Source organism: Geospiza fortis, unplaced genomic scaffold (genome assembly GCF_000277835.1).
Source record: "Geospiza fortis unplaced genomic scaffold, GeoFor_1.0 scaffold237, whole genome shotgun sequence".
NCBI lineage: Eukaryota > Metazoa > Chordata > Aves > Passeriformes > Thraupidae > Geospiza > Geospiza fortis.
This window is the reverse complement of record NW_005054319.1, coordinates 4,425,419-4,438,294: the sequence shown is the minus strand read 5'-3', so window position 1 is coordinate 4,438,294 and position 12,876 is coordinate 4,425,419. Positions and strand designations below refer to the sequence as shown.

The following is a 12,876-nucleotide window of genomic DNA, read 5'->3' as shown; positions in this document are numbered from 1 at the left end:
TAGGATTAAATTTTAGATGAAGAAAAGATGATGAAGAGGTTTGGAATCATACTATTCACCTGCTTCTTTTCAAAGTGTGTTCACACCTTCCAGCTGCAAGCAGAAAGGAAGATGATTTTTTCCTTTGTTGTTGTCACAACAGCTGATAAGTCAAGAAGTTGCAGATAAGTTCTGCACTGACTCCACTTTCAGATTTTGCAGGATTTGAAGAAAATCAAGCCCTGAACTCTACAAAGTTAGAGGATAGTTTTCAGTATAGGTAATAGAAATTTTAAAAGTGTATGTATCAGTAGTGATACAGGATCACAACTTTTGTTTCTCCTTTACTGCATTGTATTAATAATTTCTTCAGTTAGTTGCTGGTATGTCTAAATTGCCTTTTTTGTCTGTTGGTTTGAGAATTTTTTACTGGTGCTTATTATCCCTAACAGATGGGACAGATGGCTGTGATGTTAGGAAGAGAATTCTTTATGCTGGTTTTGCATAGGAAGTCCAAGAAATAACCTTAGTGCAGAAAACAAAGTTTTTAATTCATGTTTTTACATAGAGAAGTTTTGCTAATAATTATTTTGACTCTTTGCTTTTTGTGTTGGCAGTAAAGAAAAGTTTAAAGCTGATGATTCAGAAATGATGAGACATGCAAGAAAGTAATACCCTGTTGCTGATGTAGCCTGGTTGTGTTTTTATAACCAGACACTGCCTATCTTTTGAGCAATTCTGTTCTTATATATTTTCTGTCTAGAAAGATTCAAAATATGTTTGCCAGTATCAGTTGATTTGTGAAATATAATTGTTTTTTACTGATTTCTGTAATGACAGCTCACTAGTATTTTGTAGATGTTCACTGTTGTCTTTTAGAGGGTTAGAGATTCATCTCAGGTGTTTCATATGTGTAATATAATAAAAATGGATTCATACTTCAGGATTAAGATACTTGATCTGCATTTATTCAGGAGCCATTTGCTTCTCTTGTGTGCCACTGGATATGCTGTGATATGGGAGATTGTGTCTTTTCTGTCCCTTTTATCTCTTTTGTCTCTATAAAGAATTAAAAATTCCTTCTATCATAAATGTATCTGTTTAGTGTTGTATGCTCTGAACCAGATGACTCCAGCCTTTCCTAGAATGCTGCAGTTGAACTGGTGCTTTGTGCTGTGCATCACTTTCTGTGATTTTATTTGTGGATGTGTGTAACTGCTGAGATGATTTGATATGAAAAATGTTAATTGTAAATGGTTACATTTCTGTTTGGGGTATAGATGATGATCACTGATAAAATGAGGATTTCTACTAACAGAAATGTTAAAACAGTAAATCCAGGTAGAAAGAATGAGCTTTCTGCATTGCCAAAAAGGGTTTCTTATCTGTTTCTTGGAGGATTTAAGAAATGTCACAGTTCTGTAGCACAGTCTTATATTCCTATAAAAGTACTTTAAAAGAACTCAAAAGGAAACACACTTAAGCAGATGTGTTAAATGGCATCAGAAGGCTCTTTGCAAAGTAAGAACATGTTGGATTTTGCAAATGTGGATAAGCATCAGAATATTGTGTGACTGCAATTGTCAAAGCTCGTACTTAGAGCCTTCCCCCCTCTACAATATTTGGTGTTCAGAGGTTTTACTCTCTCAAAACAATTGCATTTACACAGTGTGTCCATTGGCTGATTGTCAGTGGATCTCTAACCCCAGTTTGGGGCAGCCTCCATTAATACTCATCTGTTAATTAATACTCATTAAGCTGTTTGTTTTGGCTTGCACTGGTTGTTTGTTTCTGGGCAGAGCACAGCACGTTCCTCTGCTTCTCCTGAGCATGAGCTCACACTCCAGGCAGATGTTGGGAACTCTGGAGCCTTCTCCTTGCCAGTGCTGTGAGCCAAGGGCTTCTGAGCCTCCTGTTCAAGAAAATTCAATGAAAAGTAAGGAGCAAATGTTGATATTAGAATCTGTGTAAGCACAGAAGCTGTAAAATAGTCAGGGATGCCAGTACTGAGCCATCACACCCCATCCAAGTTCCCTTCTTTTGTGTGTTCAGCCTGTGCAGCCAAAGCCTTGTGGGCTCACAGGCTGGTCAAGCCCTGCTACCTCCTCAGAGCAGCTCCTTCCTTTAAAATACAGATTCCATCTCCTTGCTACCTATCTGGAAATTCCCATCCTGCCTGCTCAGCCAGGAGGGCATTTTCAGGAGATTCCTCAGTGGGGCTGACCTGAGTAACAGTCAGTGGCTGCAGTGTGGCTCTGTCAGCTCTGTCTCATTTGCTTTCCTGCTCTGTGCTTGCTGGAATGCAGCCCACTGTATTCAACACATAATAAAAGAGTAGTTCTATAATTGACCAAATGCATATTTTTCTGCCAGCCAGTTTGTAACTCATGTCATTGCTGTGACTCACTGAATATGCTGATTTGTGAGCAGTGAATTAAACACAAATGGCTGAACCAGTTGCTACCTCCAGTGTGTGTGCAGCCCCCTTCAGGAGAGTGCTGCTTTCCCAGCAGGAGCTGGGAACTCCTGTGTGGAGCAGCTCATGTGCTGCCACAATTTCCAGTTTGCAGCTGCTGAGCTAGGTTTAACTGGTGCAGATGTTGATAACCCTTAGCAAGGACTGGCAGTTCAGGAACTCCTTTGTGCATGGTTCAGCCACAGCTGCTTCAGGAGACAGCTTCCAGGAGAAGGAAAGCTTGGCATAGTGACAAATTCCTCCATCCAAATATGCCTGAATTTGTGTCACCCCCAGCAGTTGATGCTGCTTCAAAGGAAGGTAATGGCTCTGTGTGTAGTGTCCTTCAGAATTCTGTTCAGTAAGAATTTCTCTGTGCCTTATAAACGTGTTGCTACTGTCAGCATTTATCTAGATTTGTAACTACAAACTTCCAAGACTTTAGGCACCCAAATGTGTTAATACAACTAAGTCACTGGAATTTTCATGGAATCACTTCACTGCATCTAAATCAGATGTATATCAGATGTATATTTCATTCCATTGAACTTTGGTCCTTTGTGAAACCATCTCAAACAGATGCTTAGGAGATACTTGCTTGCTGATTTGTTTAACTAAATAAATAAGTAATAGGAAGAGAGAGGAAGAAGGGAAAATGCAATTCCAGAAATTTGCCAGCATTGGAAAATACCCTTTTTCTTCCCTATCTCTGTTACAATAATGATAATTTAGGTTTGAGATAGTGAATGTGCTGGCAGAAGTAATTTATAAGGAGTCTGACAATCTCTGACTTGTATCACATGAGAGTTCATCAGTTAGAATCTTAAATTCTACCCAGAATTTGATAAGTAGCTTCGGCAGACCTTGTAAGCCACAAGTTTATCTCCTTTCAGTGACATGGGCTGCTCTGTCACCGTGGCCACTCCTAATGTGGTACCAAGGCTTTTCTAAATAGAGTAAAAAGTAGCAAATAACAAACCTGTTGGAATTGGTGTTATCATTTCTTTCAAACATGCATTTGTATAGTTTGTTTGACACTTTTGTTGTCTCTGTGATTCCCATGTGTAGCAAACCAAGCTGTGATCCCTGCTAATTGTATAGAAATGTGCCTTTATTCAGTACAATGTAACACAGTATTTTTATTTATGATGCATTTGTATTCCTTCCCTTCAAATATTGCATGAACTGTCTTCTTTAACAAGACCCAAGGGCTGATACGGGGATGTTGGTTGCTGCTGTGAGATGTTGCTTTGTTTCTTCCTGTAATTCCATCCTGACTTGGCAATGCAGGCTCAGAGTTATCATTTCATTTGACCTGTAAATCAATCTGTGTAACATGCAAAGTAACCACGAATGCAAAGGAAATGAGAAGAAAGTCATTGGAAAAGCATTTTATGGGGCACATTCCAAGGCTGTATCTATGTGTGCTTTATTCCTTCCATGAGGAAACAGTGAAATATGCAGAACTGTAACACAAATACACAAAGAAACAGGAAAAAGGAAGGATAGAGTGAGAATATTTATGTATGTTAATGAAGAATGGAGGGATTTAAGAAGAACCTGATCTCTTAGCTTTGCAGCAAGGAATAAGGATCTGCATCTTCCTTTCCCTTCTGGCCTGGACTTGGAGCATGGCATGGGTAAGTTGCTTTGCCTCTGTATCTTACTCCTTTAACTTAGCAAGGAATGTGAAGAATGTTGTGTTGTCATAACAGTTTGGGTTTTACTTTGCATTTGTTGTTGTTGTATCAATATTGTGTTGGTAAACTTTTTAAAGGATGACTTCATGCCTTAAAATGTTTGATATGTACCCATATTTAGCAATTGGTTATATGAAAAATATTCTGAAGTTTCCTTTCCCAAAGTCAGATCCCATGATTAATCTTTTTGACTAAAAATTCTAAGCACAGCTGGACATAGAGGAGAGCTCTACTCTTTTTCTCTTCCATTAACATTGCAATACCTGATTTAAATGCTTTTAACATTTTCTGTCCTCTGTCACATAAAGAGTGAATATCTTACTGTGTCACTTCCCTCAGCTCTCTGCTGTTTTAGACATCCTTGTTATGAGGGTGGTTGTTTTTGTAGTCACAAAGAGATAAGTTCCCTTAGTCAAAAGTACTCACACCCTACAACAGCTCTGCCCAGACTTCTCTGGGGCTGCAGAGGGACTCAGCACTGTGTCCAAACGAGTCTCACCACTCTGAGTTCACAGGCTGTGTCAGCAGCTCTGATGGGCATCTGCATGTGAACAAGTGCATGAGCAGGTGCTCAAACACAGCAAGCTTGGACAACTCTACTAATTTAGGTCTTAGATGCAGAAATTTTTAGTAAGTCAGGTAAGAGAGGGTATCTTTTGTATGGCAGGAATTTCAGCAAAACCCTGTCCTTGAGTAGGTTTAAGAGAGAGCTTAGTCTCTTCTGATTTTCTGCTATTCCTCTGCCCTTGGGCACTCCAGAACATCCCATCCTGCCTGTGACTCACACCAAATACCCACTGGCATCTTCACTCACGCCTCTGCTGAGCTCCTCATGCTCTGGTTATTCTGTTAAAGGCTCCTTTCTGCACAGGATCCTCCACACTTGAAAACCATGCTTCAGGTTACCCCACAGCTGGAGCACAGCTCCTCTTCTGTGGCCTGGGAGTGCAGAGCTGTGAATTCACAGTGCCCAGGACACAGACCTGGTCTCACACTTCTGCCTTCTGTGGTTTGAACCCCTCTGGAGCCCAGTACCCAGCAGTGCTCAGAGCCAGCACAGGGACCAGGCTTTGCATGCTGGGGACAGAGATTGTCTTGTCTGTCTTATGCCAAATGCTCCTTACTCAATTCAGGCTTGGCTCTGGCAGCATGTGATTAGAAATGAACTTGTGTAAGCACAGTGGGTGCCTCTATGAAACACTGCAATTACATTTCAACACCACTTTACAGTCTGGATGTGAGTAACATTTTGATAAGCCAAACAACATTTCAGAAATGTGGATCTCTTCCATGTAAATAAATGGACAAACTCCCTGACACCTTCCTGTTGTATTTTACAGTCATCTGCTATAAGTACTGGATGTTTTGGTTGTTTCTATGTGCCTACGTGAACTATGAATGGTCACAGGAGAAAAAGTAAAAAAAGGAAGTAAAGAGTTGTGATTCAAGACCAAAAGCAAGCTCCAATCTTAATGCAGCAGCTTTCCTCCTTGTAACTTTAGCTTCTGTTTCTTGCAGAAATGCTTAGCAGGATGCATTGAATAAAATATTATCATCCTTCTTTACTAAAGGTAAGAAAATAAGCATAACAGGACAGATACAAAATAACAGTTCTGAAAACTCTGAGGTGTCCCCTTCTTGCCAAGGTGGAAACCAAGGCCAAGTTAAAATGCTCTTTGTTAAATTTCACTGTAGAGTGAGGGATTGATATCCTTTGGATAAGCTGACAAGCTGCTTTGACTTGTGAAGGAGTTCTGGAATAGTTCAGGGATTGAATGGGCACTTTATGTATTGATTAAATGGTATAAGCTGTCAGGGCTGTGGACAGCTCAAAACAGACAGTTGGGTGTTCTTGGGGATTTTCCTGTGAGCTGAGCTTGTCACTCACTCAGCAATCCAAGAAGTGCAGATTAATTTGACAGGTTCAATATTCTGGTTCTAATGCCAATGATAGGGACTTTAGAACATACACACTATGTGAAAACACCTTTGCCTAGGTGTCAGTTTGAGTTCTTGTCAGCACATGAACATTAAATTACATTTAAATTGCAATTGGTTACCTATGAACTTGAGATATTTCTAACATGCAAACACTGAAAATTGTAGTAATTTATATTTAGATGTGGGAGTGTTTCTTTAGCATCTTAACTACTGTTTTGAGACTTAATTTTAGACACACCCATTTAAAAATGTTGGCTTTGATTTCTCATTGTTTAACTCGCAAAAGCAAATGTTTTAAAAGTGCTTTAAAATCTTAGGACAGAGCACATATATAATTATTAATAATTTCATTAATTCATCATTCATTTAAAATGCATTAAAATACATCACCTTTTCCTGTTCTGTTATGCATAAGGTTGTTTATTACCTTCATAGTCATCTTGGAAGCCAGAGAACAACCCATGTGCTTACAGTTAAGCCTCCGCAAATACAAAATTGGGTTGGGGATGGAGATATAAAAGTCAGGATGAAGGTGCTGAGTAGCACTGCCAGACAGGATTTTTGTTCCTTCTCCAGTAGTTTATCTACAGAATGATGGTACCAATGGTTTATTTGTGTTGTGCAGTGTCTTATACTTTTACCAGGTAAGTGAGGGCTACCATCCGGTTAAGAAGGGTCTGATGTGAAATTTAAAAAAAAAAAATTAAATTTTTTTTCCTGAAAAGGAATGTAAATTATGTACCAATTAAGCCTTGCCCTTTTCTGGCTCCCAGCCAAGCACCAGCTACAAAGGAGCAGGAACAGCAAAAGGCCTGAGCACTCTGAACTCCTCTGTCTGCCTGAGAGCACCTGATGCCTTGAGTCACGAATTGTCCAGCACAGACATCTCACCCTCCTACCTGGACAGGAAGGCCTGGGAGACACTGACAGCAGGATTCTACCAAGGGTACTTACTACTTCTTTAGCTGTTTTTAAAAACCTGATGTGTTTGTCTTTAACTTTTTATGGGAAGTAATTAGAACATTTCTGATATTTGAAATGACAGTAAGGGAGCTAAGAGTAACTCACACTGCATGTGCTGCATGAGATGTGACTATGCTCATCACGCAGAATACATTAATAAATAAGAATAGTTCCTATAAATTCAGAGAAAAAAGAAAGTTACTGATTCTGAAAATAAGCACTTTCAAAAAGAAAATTGCTTATGTTCAAAATTTGAAAACAATTTTCTAAATCCATGGAGCAGATTCATATTCTAAAGCTATTAGTGCTTTTTAAGAAAGCGATTTCTAGAAAACTTTAAACTTTTGTATGCAACCTCCAGCTTACTAAAACCTTAAGGAGATATTAATGACAAGTATTCAAATAGATACCATTTCTCAAATGTCTTTTTGTAATATATGTGATAAACTTGACTTTGCTTCTCCTTACACTGTATAAAAAGATGCTTTTTCTCGGAAGAGAAGGCAAAATAATTTTATGTGGCTTAGGACTCCTGCATAGCATACTCTAGAGATACAAATTTATGTTTCCTTGCTTGAACGGGACAGCATGCTTGTTTTAGTTCTATTACATTAATTGTAATTTAAATTTTGTTTGGAAACATGGATTACTTCTCATTTTTGAATTGTTAGGATGTTTTTCAACTTAAGGAGCTTGTGCTTTGCACTGTTATGCCGCTCAGTTTACTGAATTGAGTGAGCTGACTTTGGTGTTAAAACCATGTAACAGCACAGAGAATATGGTCCTTTCCTGTGTCTGAAATCTAAAACCCAACATATAAAATAAGGAGAATAACACAAACAAACTTATGAAATACTAAGTAAGCAATGGCTAAAATAATCCATAGTTTTGTGTGCTGTGGCTGCATTTTGTGTTACTTTTCTAGAATTTTTTTGTCACCTGGAGGTGACAGAGCTGCCAGCTCCCAGCCCTGCCCCATTTCTGCCTGGGCTCTGCTGAAGCCTGGTGTAAATGGCTGAGAGGAAAGAGTACTTAACTGTGAGGCTCCTCTCATGTGAGGAGCTCTCCAACTGTGAGAAAACCAAAATAATCTGCAGAGATTGGGTCCATATTCCTGCATAGGCTGCAGGCACCCAGTTGGGCTCCCACTTCATGGTGACACGACTGATTACAGATTTCTTCTGGATTTTTGTTTGGGGGTGTAAGATCCTAGATCCCAATGTGCAAAGGCCAAGCATGGAATCAGGACAACAGGGGCTCTCTGTGTGGGAAAATTAAATTTTGTGGACAGGTGATCAATGTTGAAAAAACTAATTTGCAATACAGAACAAGGTGTACAGATGGGTAACTCCCATACAGTTGTTATCCTAGAATGATATTCTAATCAGTTTTTCCAGCTAGATGAACCCACAGGGCAGATGGCTTATCTGTTCTGCCCCTTGTTGGTTTAGCTGTCTATGAATGCCCTACTGAGAACAATATGGTCAAAAGTTATTGAGAACTGGACAGAAAACTAAATATATTTAATGTATAACCAGAAAAGCTTAAAATAGTAACAAATTTTTATCATTGCTAAAGACCCAAATGTGAAATAAAGTTGATTTTAAAACTAGAATGAATCTTTTCTCATATTCCTCATCTGAAGTCTTGGTTTATTTTCCTGACTGGTAGGATAACATCAATTTGGTGTTAATATATCCAAAGTTAATGAGCTTTCAAGGATAAAATGTTTGATTAAACCAAGAATTAAAAAAAGCCATCATAGCTGTAAAGGTTAGGTAATTATAATGGCTTTAAAATCCTGCAATTTCATTTCTATATAATATGAAATTTAGGGATATGAGGAAAAGACTCAGTCTTGGAATATGAAAGTATTCAGACTCATTAAACATTATACATAGAAAACCCATCACCAAAATGATGAATTTATACATTTTAAACACACTAAGATAATAAAACTAGTATGGGAGCATTGTAATGTGAAAGTCATTGAAATTACCCAGACCTCAAAGCATTATGCAGGAATTTTCAAGAGATCTCTTCTGTTGCAGCCGGGATGCCAGAGGGATCCACAGAAGAGCTCCACAGCAGCCCACCCTGTGAGAGCCAAGGGACAGAGCCTGCTGGGCTGCTGGCTCCCAGGAGCAGCAGGACAATGGTGACAGGAGGTGGAGGCTACCTGGGATACAATCTGGGATGTGCCCTTGTCAGCTCAGGAATTGCTGTTGTGCTCTTTGATCTTCGCAAACCTAAATGGGAAATTCCACGCGGAGCGGATTTTTTCAAGGTGTGTTGGAGTTACATGTCTAATGCTCATTACCAAGGCTTCCTCTTAAGGACCTTTGATTAAAACATTTATGGAAAAGCCTTTCAGGACAAGAAGAAGCTGTGTTAAAAGGTCCTTGCATGCATAAGTACCTGATTAAGGGATGGCAAACAGGGTCCCAGTGTCTCCAGTGTCACCAGTGATGCTGTGCTGGGAGGTGCCATTCTGCACCAGGGAAACTGAACAATGAAGGGACAAAGGTTCCTGCTCAGGGGAATTATTTCAAGTAAAAAGGTGAGAGCCAAGACAGGGCAATAACAGGGATCACAAATGCCAAATGACTGCCATGCAGAGAATGATTGAGGAAACTGGGATTTCTGGGATTTCCAGGCTGGGAAAGAGGTGACTCAGGAGTGGGAGAGCTCTACAGGCTGTGAGTGGCATTGTCCACTGTCCCAGAACAAGAAGGAAGGGCCATCAGGAATGAGGAGTCAGTTCAGTGCAAACAAAATGATGTGGCTTTTCCTGCAGTGGGTACAAGGCATGTACAAAGCCTCAAGAAAAATTTACCTCCATTGGAAACTGCTGAATAGAGAAATTAAATTAGGCTCAAGAAATTTTCTGAATGAAAATGCTTCAAGACTTGAAGAGCACTCTGGGGAAATCACCACATTTGCTTGCCCTGTTCATGCTCTTCCTGCAGCACCCATTTATGAGCACTGATTCTTTTTGATTTTGAACCATTCAAGGAATTGCTGTGTTTGAAAAAAGGGAGAACACAAGAGGTCTCCAGCACTTGACAGCTCACTGCCATGTGTGGAGGACACATTCCCCAGTACCTCTCACAGCTGCTCCAGGTGCTCAGGTTTGGGCTCTGGGGGCACTTTCTGGGTGCTCCTGTCATGTCACACAAATTCTGGCTAAACCCAGGGTATTGCTCAGCTGATCTTTTCTGAGCATTTACTGGCAGAGCATTTGCCACCCCTGCTAGAACTGGGAACTTGATGACAGGACCTTGGTCCTGCAGGCTGACATTGTAATGCCCAAGGTTTTCTCTTTTGGGCTACATCTTCCTCTGGGGCAGATGGAAGGGAGGCAGAGGGGGATGGATGATTCTGGGGAGAGCAAAATACCAGGCCAAGCAGATCTTGTCTGACCCAGGATGTTTATATGTTCAACTTCATAAACACCTTTTACAGAATATGGAAGAGGGATAAAGTATTACTGAAGAACCATTCAAACACCATAAGCTTGACTTGTTAGTGCTATAAGTCTACATAATTTGATTTAAGTTTGTGGACTGATGGCAATTTACATCTTCTAAAGGAGACTCAAGATCTCACAAATGATCTTCTAGAACACAGGTTTTTTGTAAATCAGTTTAGAAAGAATAAATATTACAAAGTGTAGGAGAGTTACCTGGAAAATTGAACTATGGAGTCCTAGTAAATGAATTAATAAGTGACTTCAGAGGTTTGAGCCTGGAGCAGTGATTTGGAGATGGCTAATATTGTTTATACTGGTTAGCTCCCGTAGCATTGCATTGAGGGTGGGAGGGATAAGTCAGCTGTATTTGTGAAATACTTTGGCAACCTTAGGAGAAAAAAGTTGAGAGTTAAAGACAGGTTAGATGAGCTCTTAATATCATTCTGTCAATTATTCTCTGTTATTCTATCAATTTCACTGAAGGAAATAATATAATACCTAATATTTTGAAATATTTGGTGATTCCAAGGCAAACAGCTGAGCCCTTCCTGCTGTGATTTATTGTCCCTGGGGCTGGATTCTCCTGCCCTCGAGCACTTGCTGCTCCCATTCAAGTCAAACAAGTTTTGCCAGCCTGGAGGCTGCAGGACTAAGTGTGAAAATACGCATTATAATCGAAGCCAACAAGAGTCATCTTTGTTTTGCAACAAAATACTGGCAAAATTCTTAGTCATTGCTTTTTCTGCCTGTTCATAATACTTTATTTAATTGTCTGTGAAAAACAGACCAGAATACCTTTAGATTTTCCTTACTAGCCATAGTTAATACAGTTCTACAGAGAATGTAGGAGCTCTACCTGTCAAAAATCCATTCTTTTCTTGTTTTACAGGGTGATGTGAGGGATTATGAAGCGGTGTTCAAAGCATGTGAGGGGGTTGACTGTGTTTTCCATGTAGCTGCATGTGGAATGTCAGGACTGGAACAAGCAAGTACCATTTTCCTACATTTTTCTTTGGTTATTTTTGAGAAAGAAAAACACTGTCTACTTGTAACAAAGAATGTAATTTTAGAATATTTATGTCAGAAGTTGTTATAAAGGCCAAGTCATCCATACAGGAAATAAGGGAGGTATTCCTTAAATAATAAAGTCAAAGTGTGAAAGTAATGTACTACAAAATATTCTAGAAAAATGAGATCAGAGTTTAAAGATCTCAGATAAGAAGGTGTAGCCTTTTTCTCTGATCTGAAGAAGAGTGACAGCATTGCTCTAAAACTAAAACTGATGCATTTTCTTCTTGTGAACTCAGTCATGAGGAAACAGACCACAATCAATATGTTATGCTGATTTACAGTGATAGTCACAGAAGGTGTTATCAAAAAAATCATGAACCTACTAATTTATTTCTAGGAACAGGACAGATTGCCATGGAACAAGAACTTGTGAAAGCTTTCAGGGAGCATCACCCCTGCCCATAATTCTTGTTTCTATATCATAGATTGTCTGGGGTATGACAAAATATTGAAGCATTATTATTTCCTTTTGGATGCATTATATCTTTCATTTTTCAACTTTCTTTGCTCATACACTGAACAAGACAATAAAAATGAGAACTGTCAGAAATCACTCTGTGTCAGACAGAACTGTAACATGTATCACAAAAAGACCTCAGCTATTCTAGATCTGGCAGTTGTAACCATCATATTGTAAATGTGACTTGTTTGATTAATTCAATCTTGTGCAAATTCTATTTCTAGCTTCAAAAGAAAGATCAGATTGAATCCATAAATGTTGGAGGCACAAAAATAATAATTGATGGTAGGTACCTAGGTTTTCTTTTTCTGTATCTGATCCAAATAATGAATTAAAAAAACTTTCTAACTGGATGTTTCCTGTGGAGATCAGGCAGTAAAATGATCTCCCTCCTGTCAGAGTATGATGTAAACCTGAGTGTGTAGGTCCCATTAAAGCTGGTAGATTTGCCACTGGTTTGAACTGGGGATAGGTTTTCAACCTGGATTTCATTCCTTGGCAGTCCAACTAAAGCTCTCCTCCATGTACTGGTTATTTTTTGCCTTTATGTAAAGGAGAAGTGTTATTCTCTTTCCTCATAGAAATAACATGAGAGCTATTGTACTGTTTGTTGTGTCACAAACATTTGGTAACAGGCACCACACATGTGTAAGTATATTTAGCCATTATCACATTAATACAGAAAACCTTCCACGCTTTCTGCTTACTGTGATCCCTTTTTATTACACACAGATTCTTAACTACTGTCTCTGGAAGATGCCAGTAGATCTCTTTCAGTATATTCAATTCCAGAAAGAACATTTTCCAAATTTTCCAAATGTACTGTAAATACCAA

General features: G+C 39.1%; 1 protein-coding gene across 1 annotated transcript in view; it reads left to right on the top strand.

Annotated features, from left to right (window-relative positions):
* Window positions 1-9,094: 9,094 nt before the first annotated feature.
* Window positions 9,095-12,876, top strand: part of LOC102034338 (putative short-chain dehydrogenase/reductase family 42E member 2) — a 9,400-nt gene continuing 5,618 nt past the window's right edge. Inside the window, exons 1-3 of the mRNA XM_005420384.1 lie at window positions 9,095-9,325; window positions 11,400-11,495; window positions 12,266-12,326. Coding sequence (XP_005420441.1) covers window positions 9,095-9,325; window positions 11,400-11,495; window positions 12,266-12,326 — 388 coding nt within the window. The remainder of the gene's footprint in view (window positions 9,326-11,399; window positions 11,496-12,265; window positions 12,327-12,876) is intronic.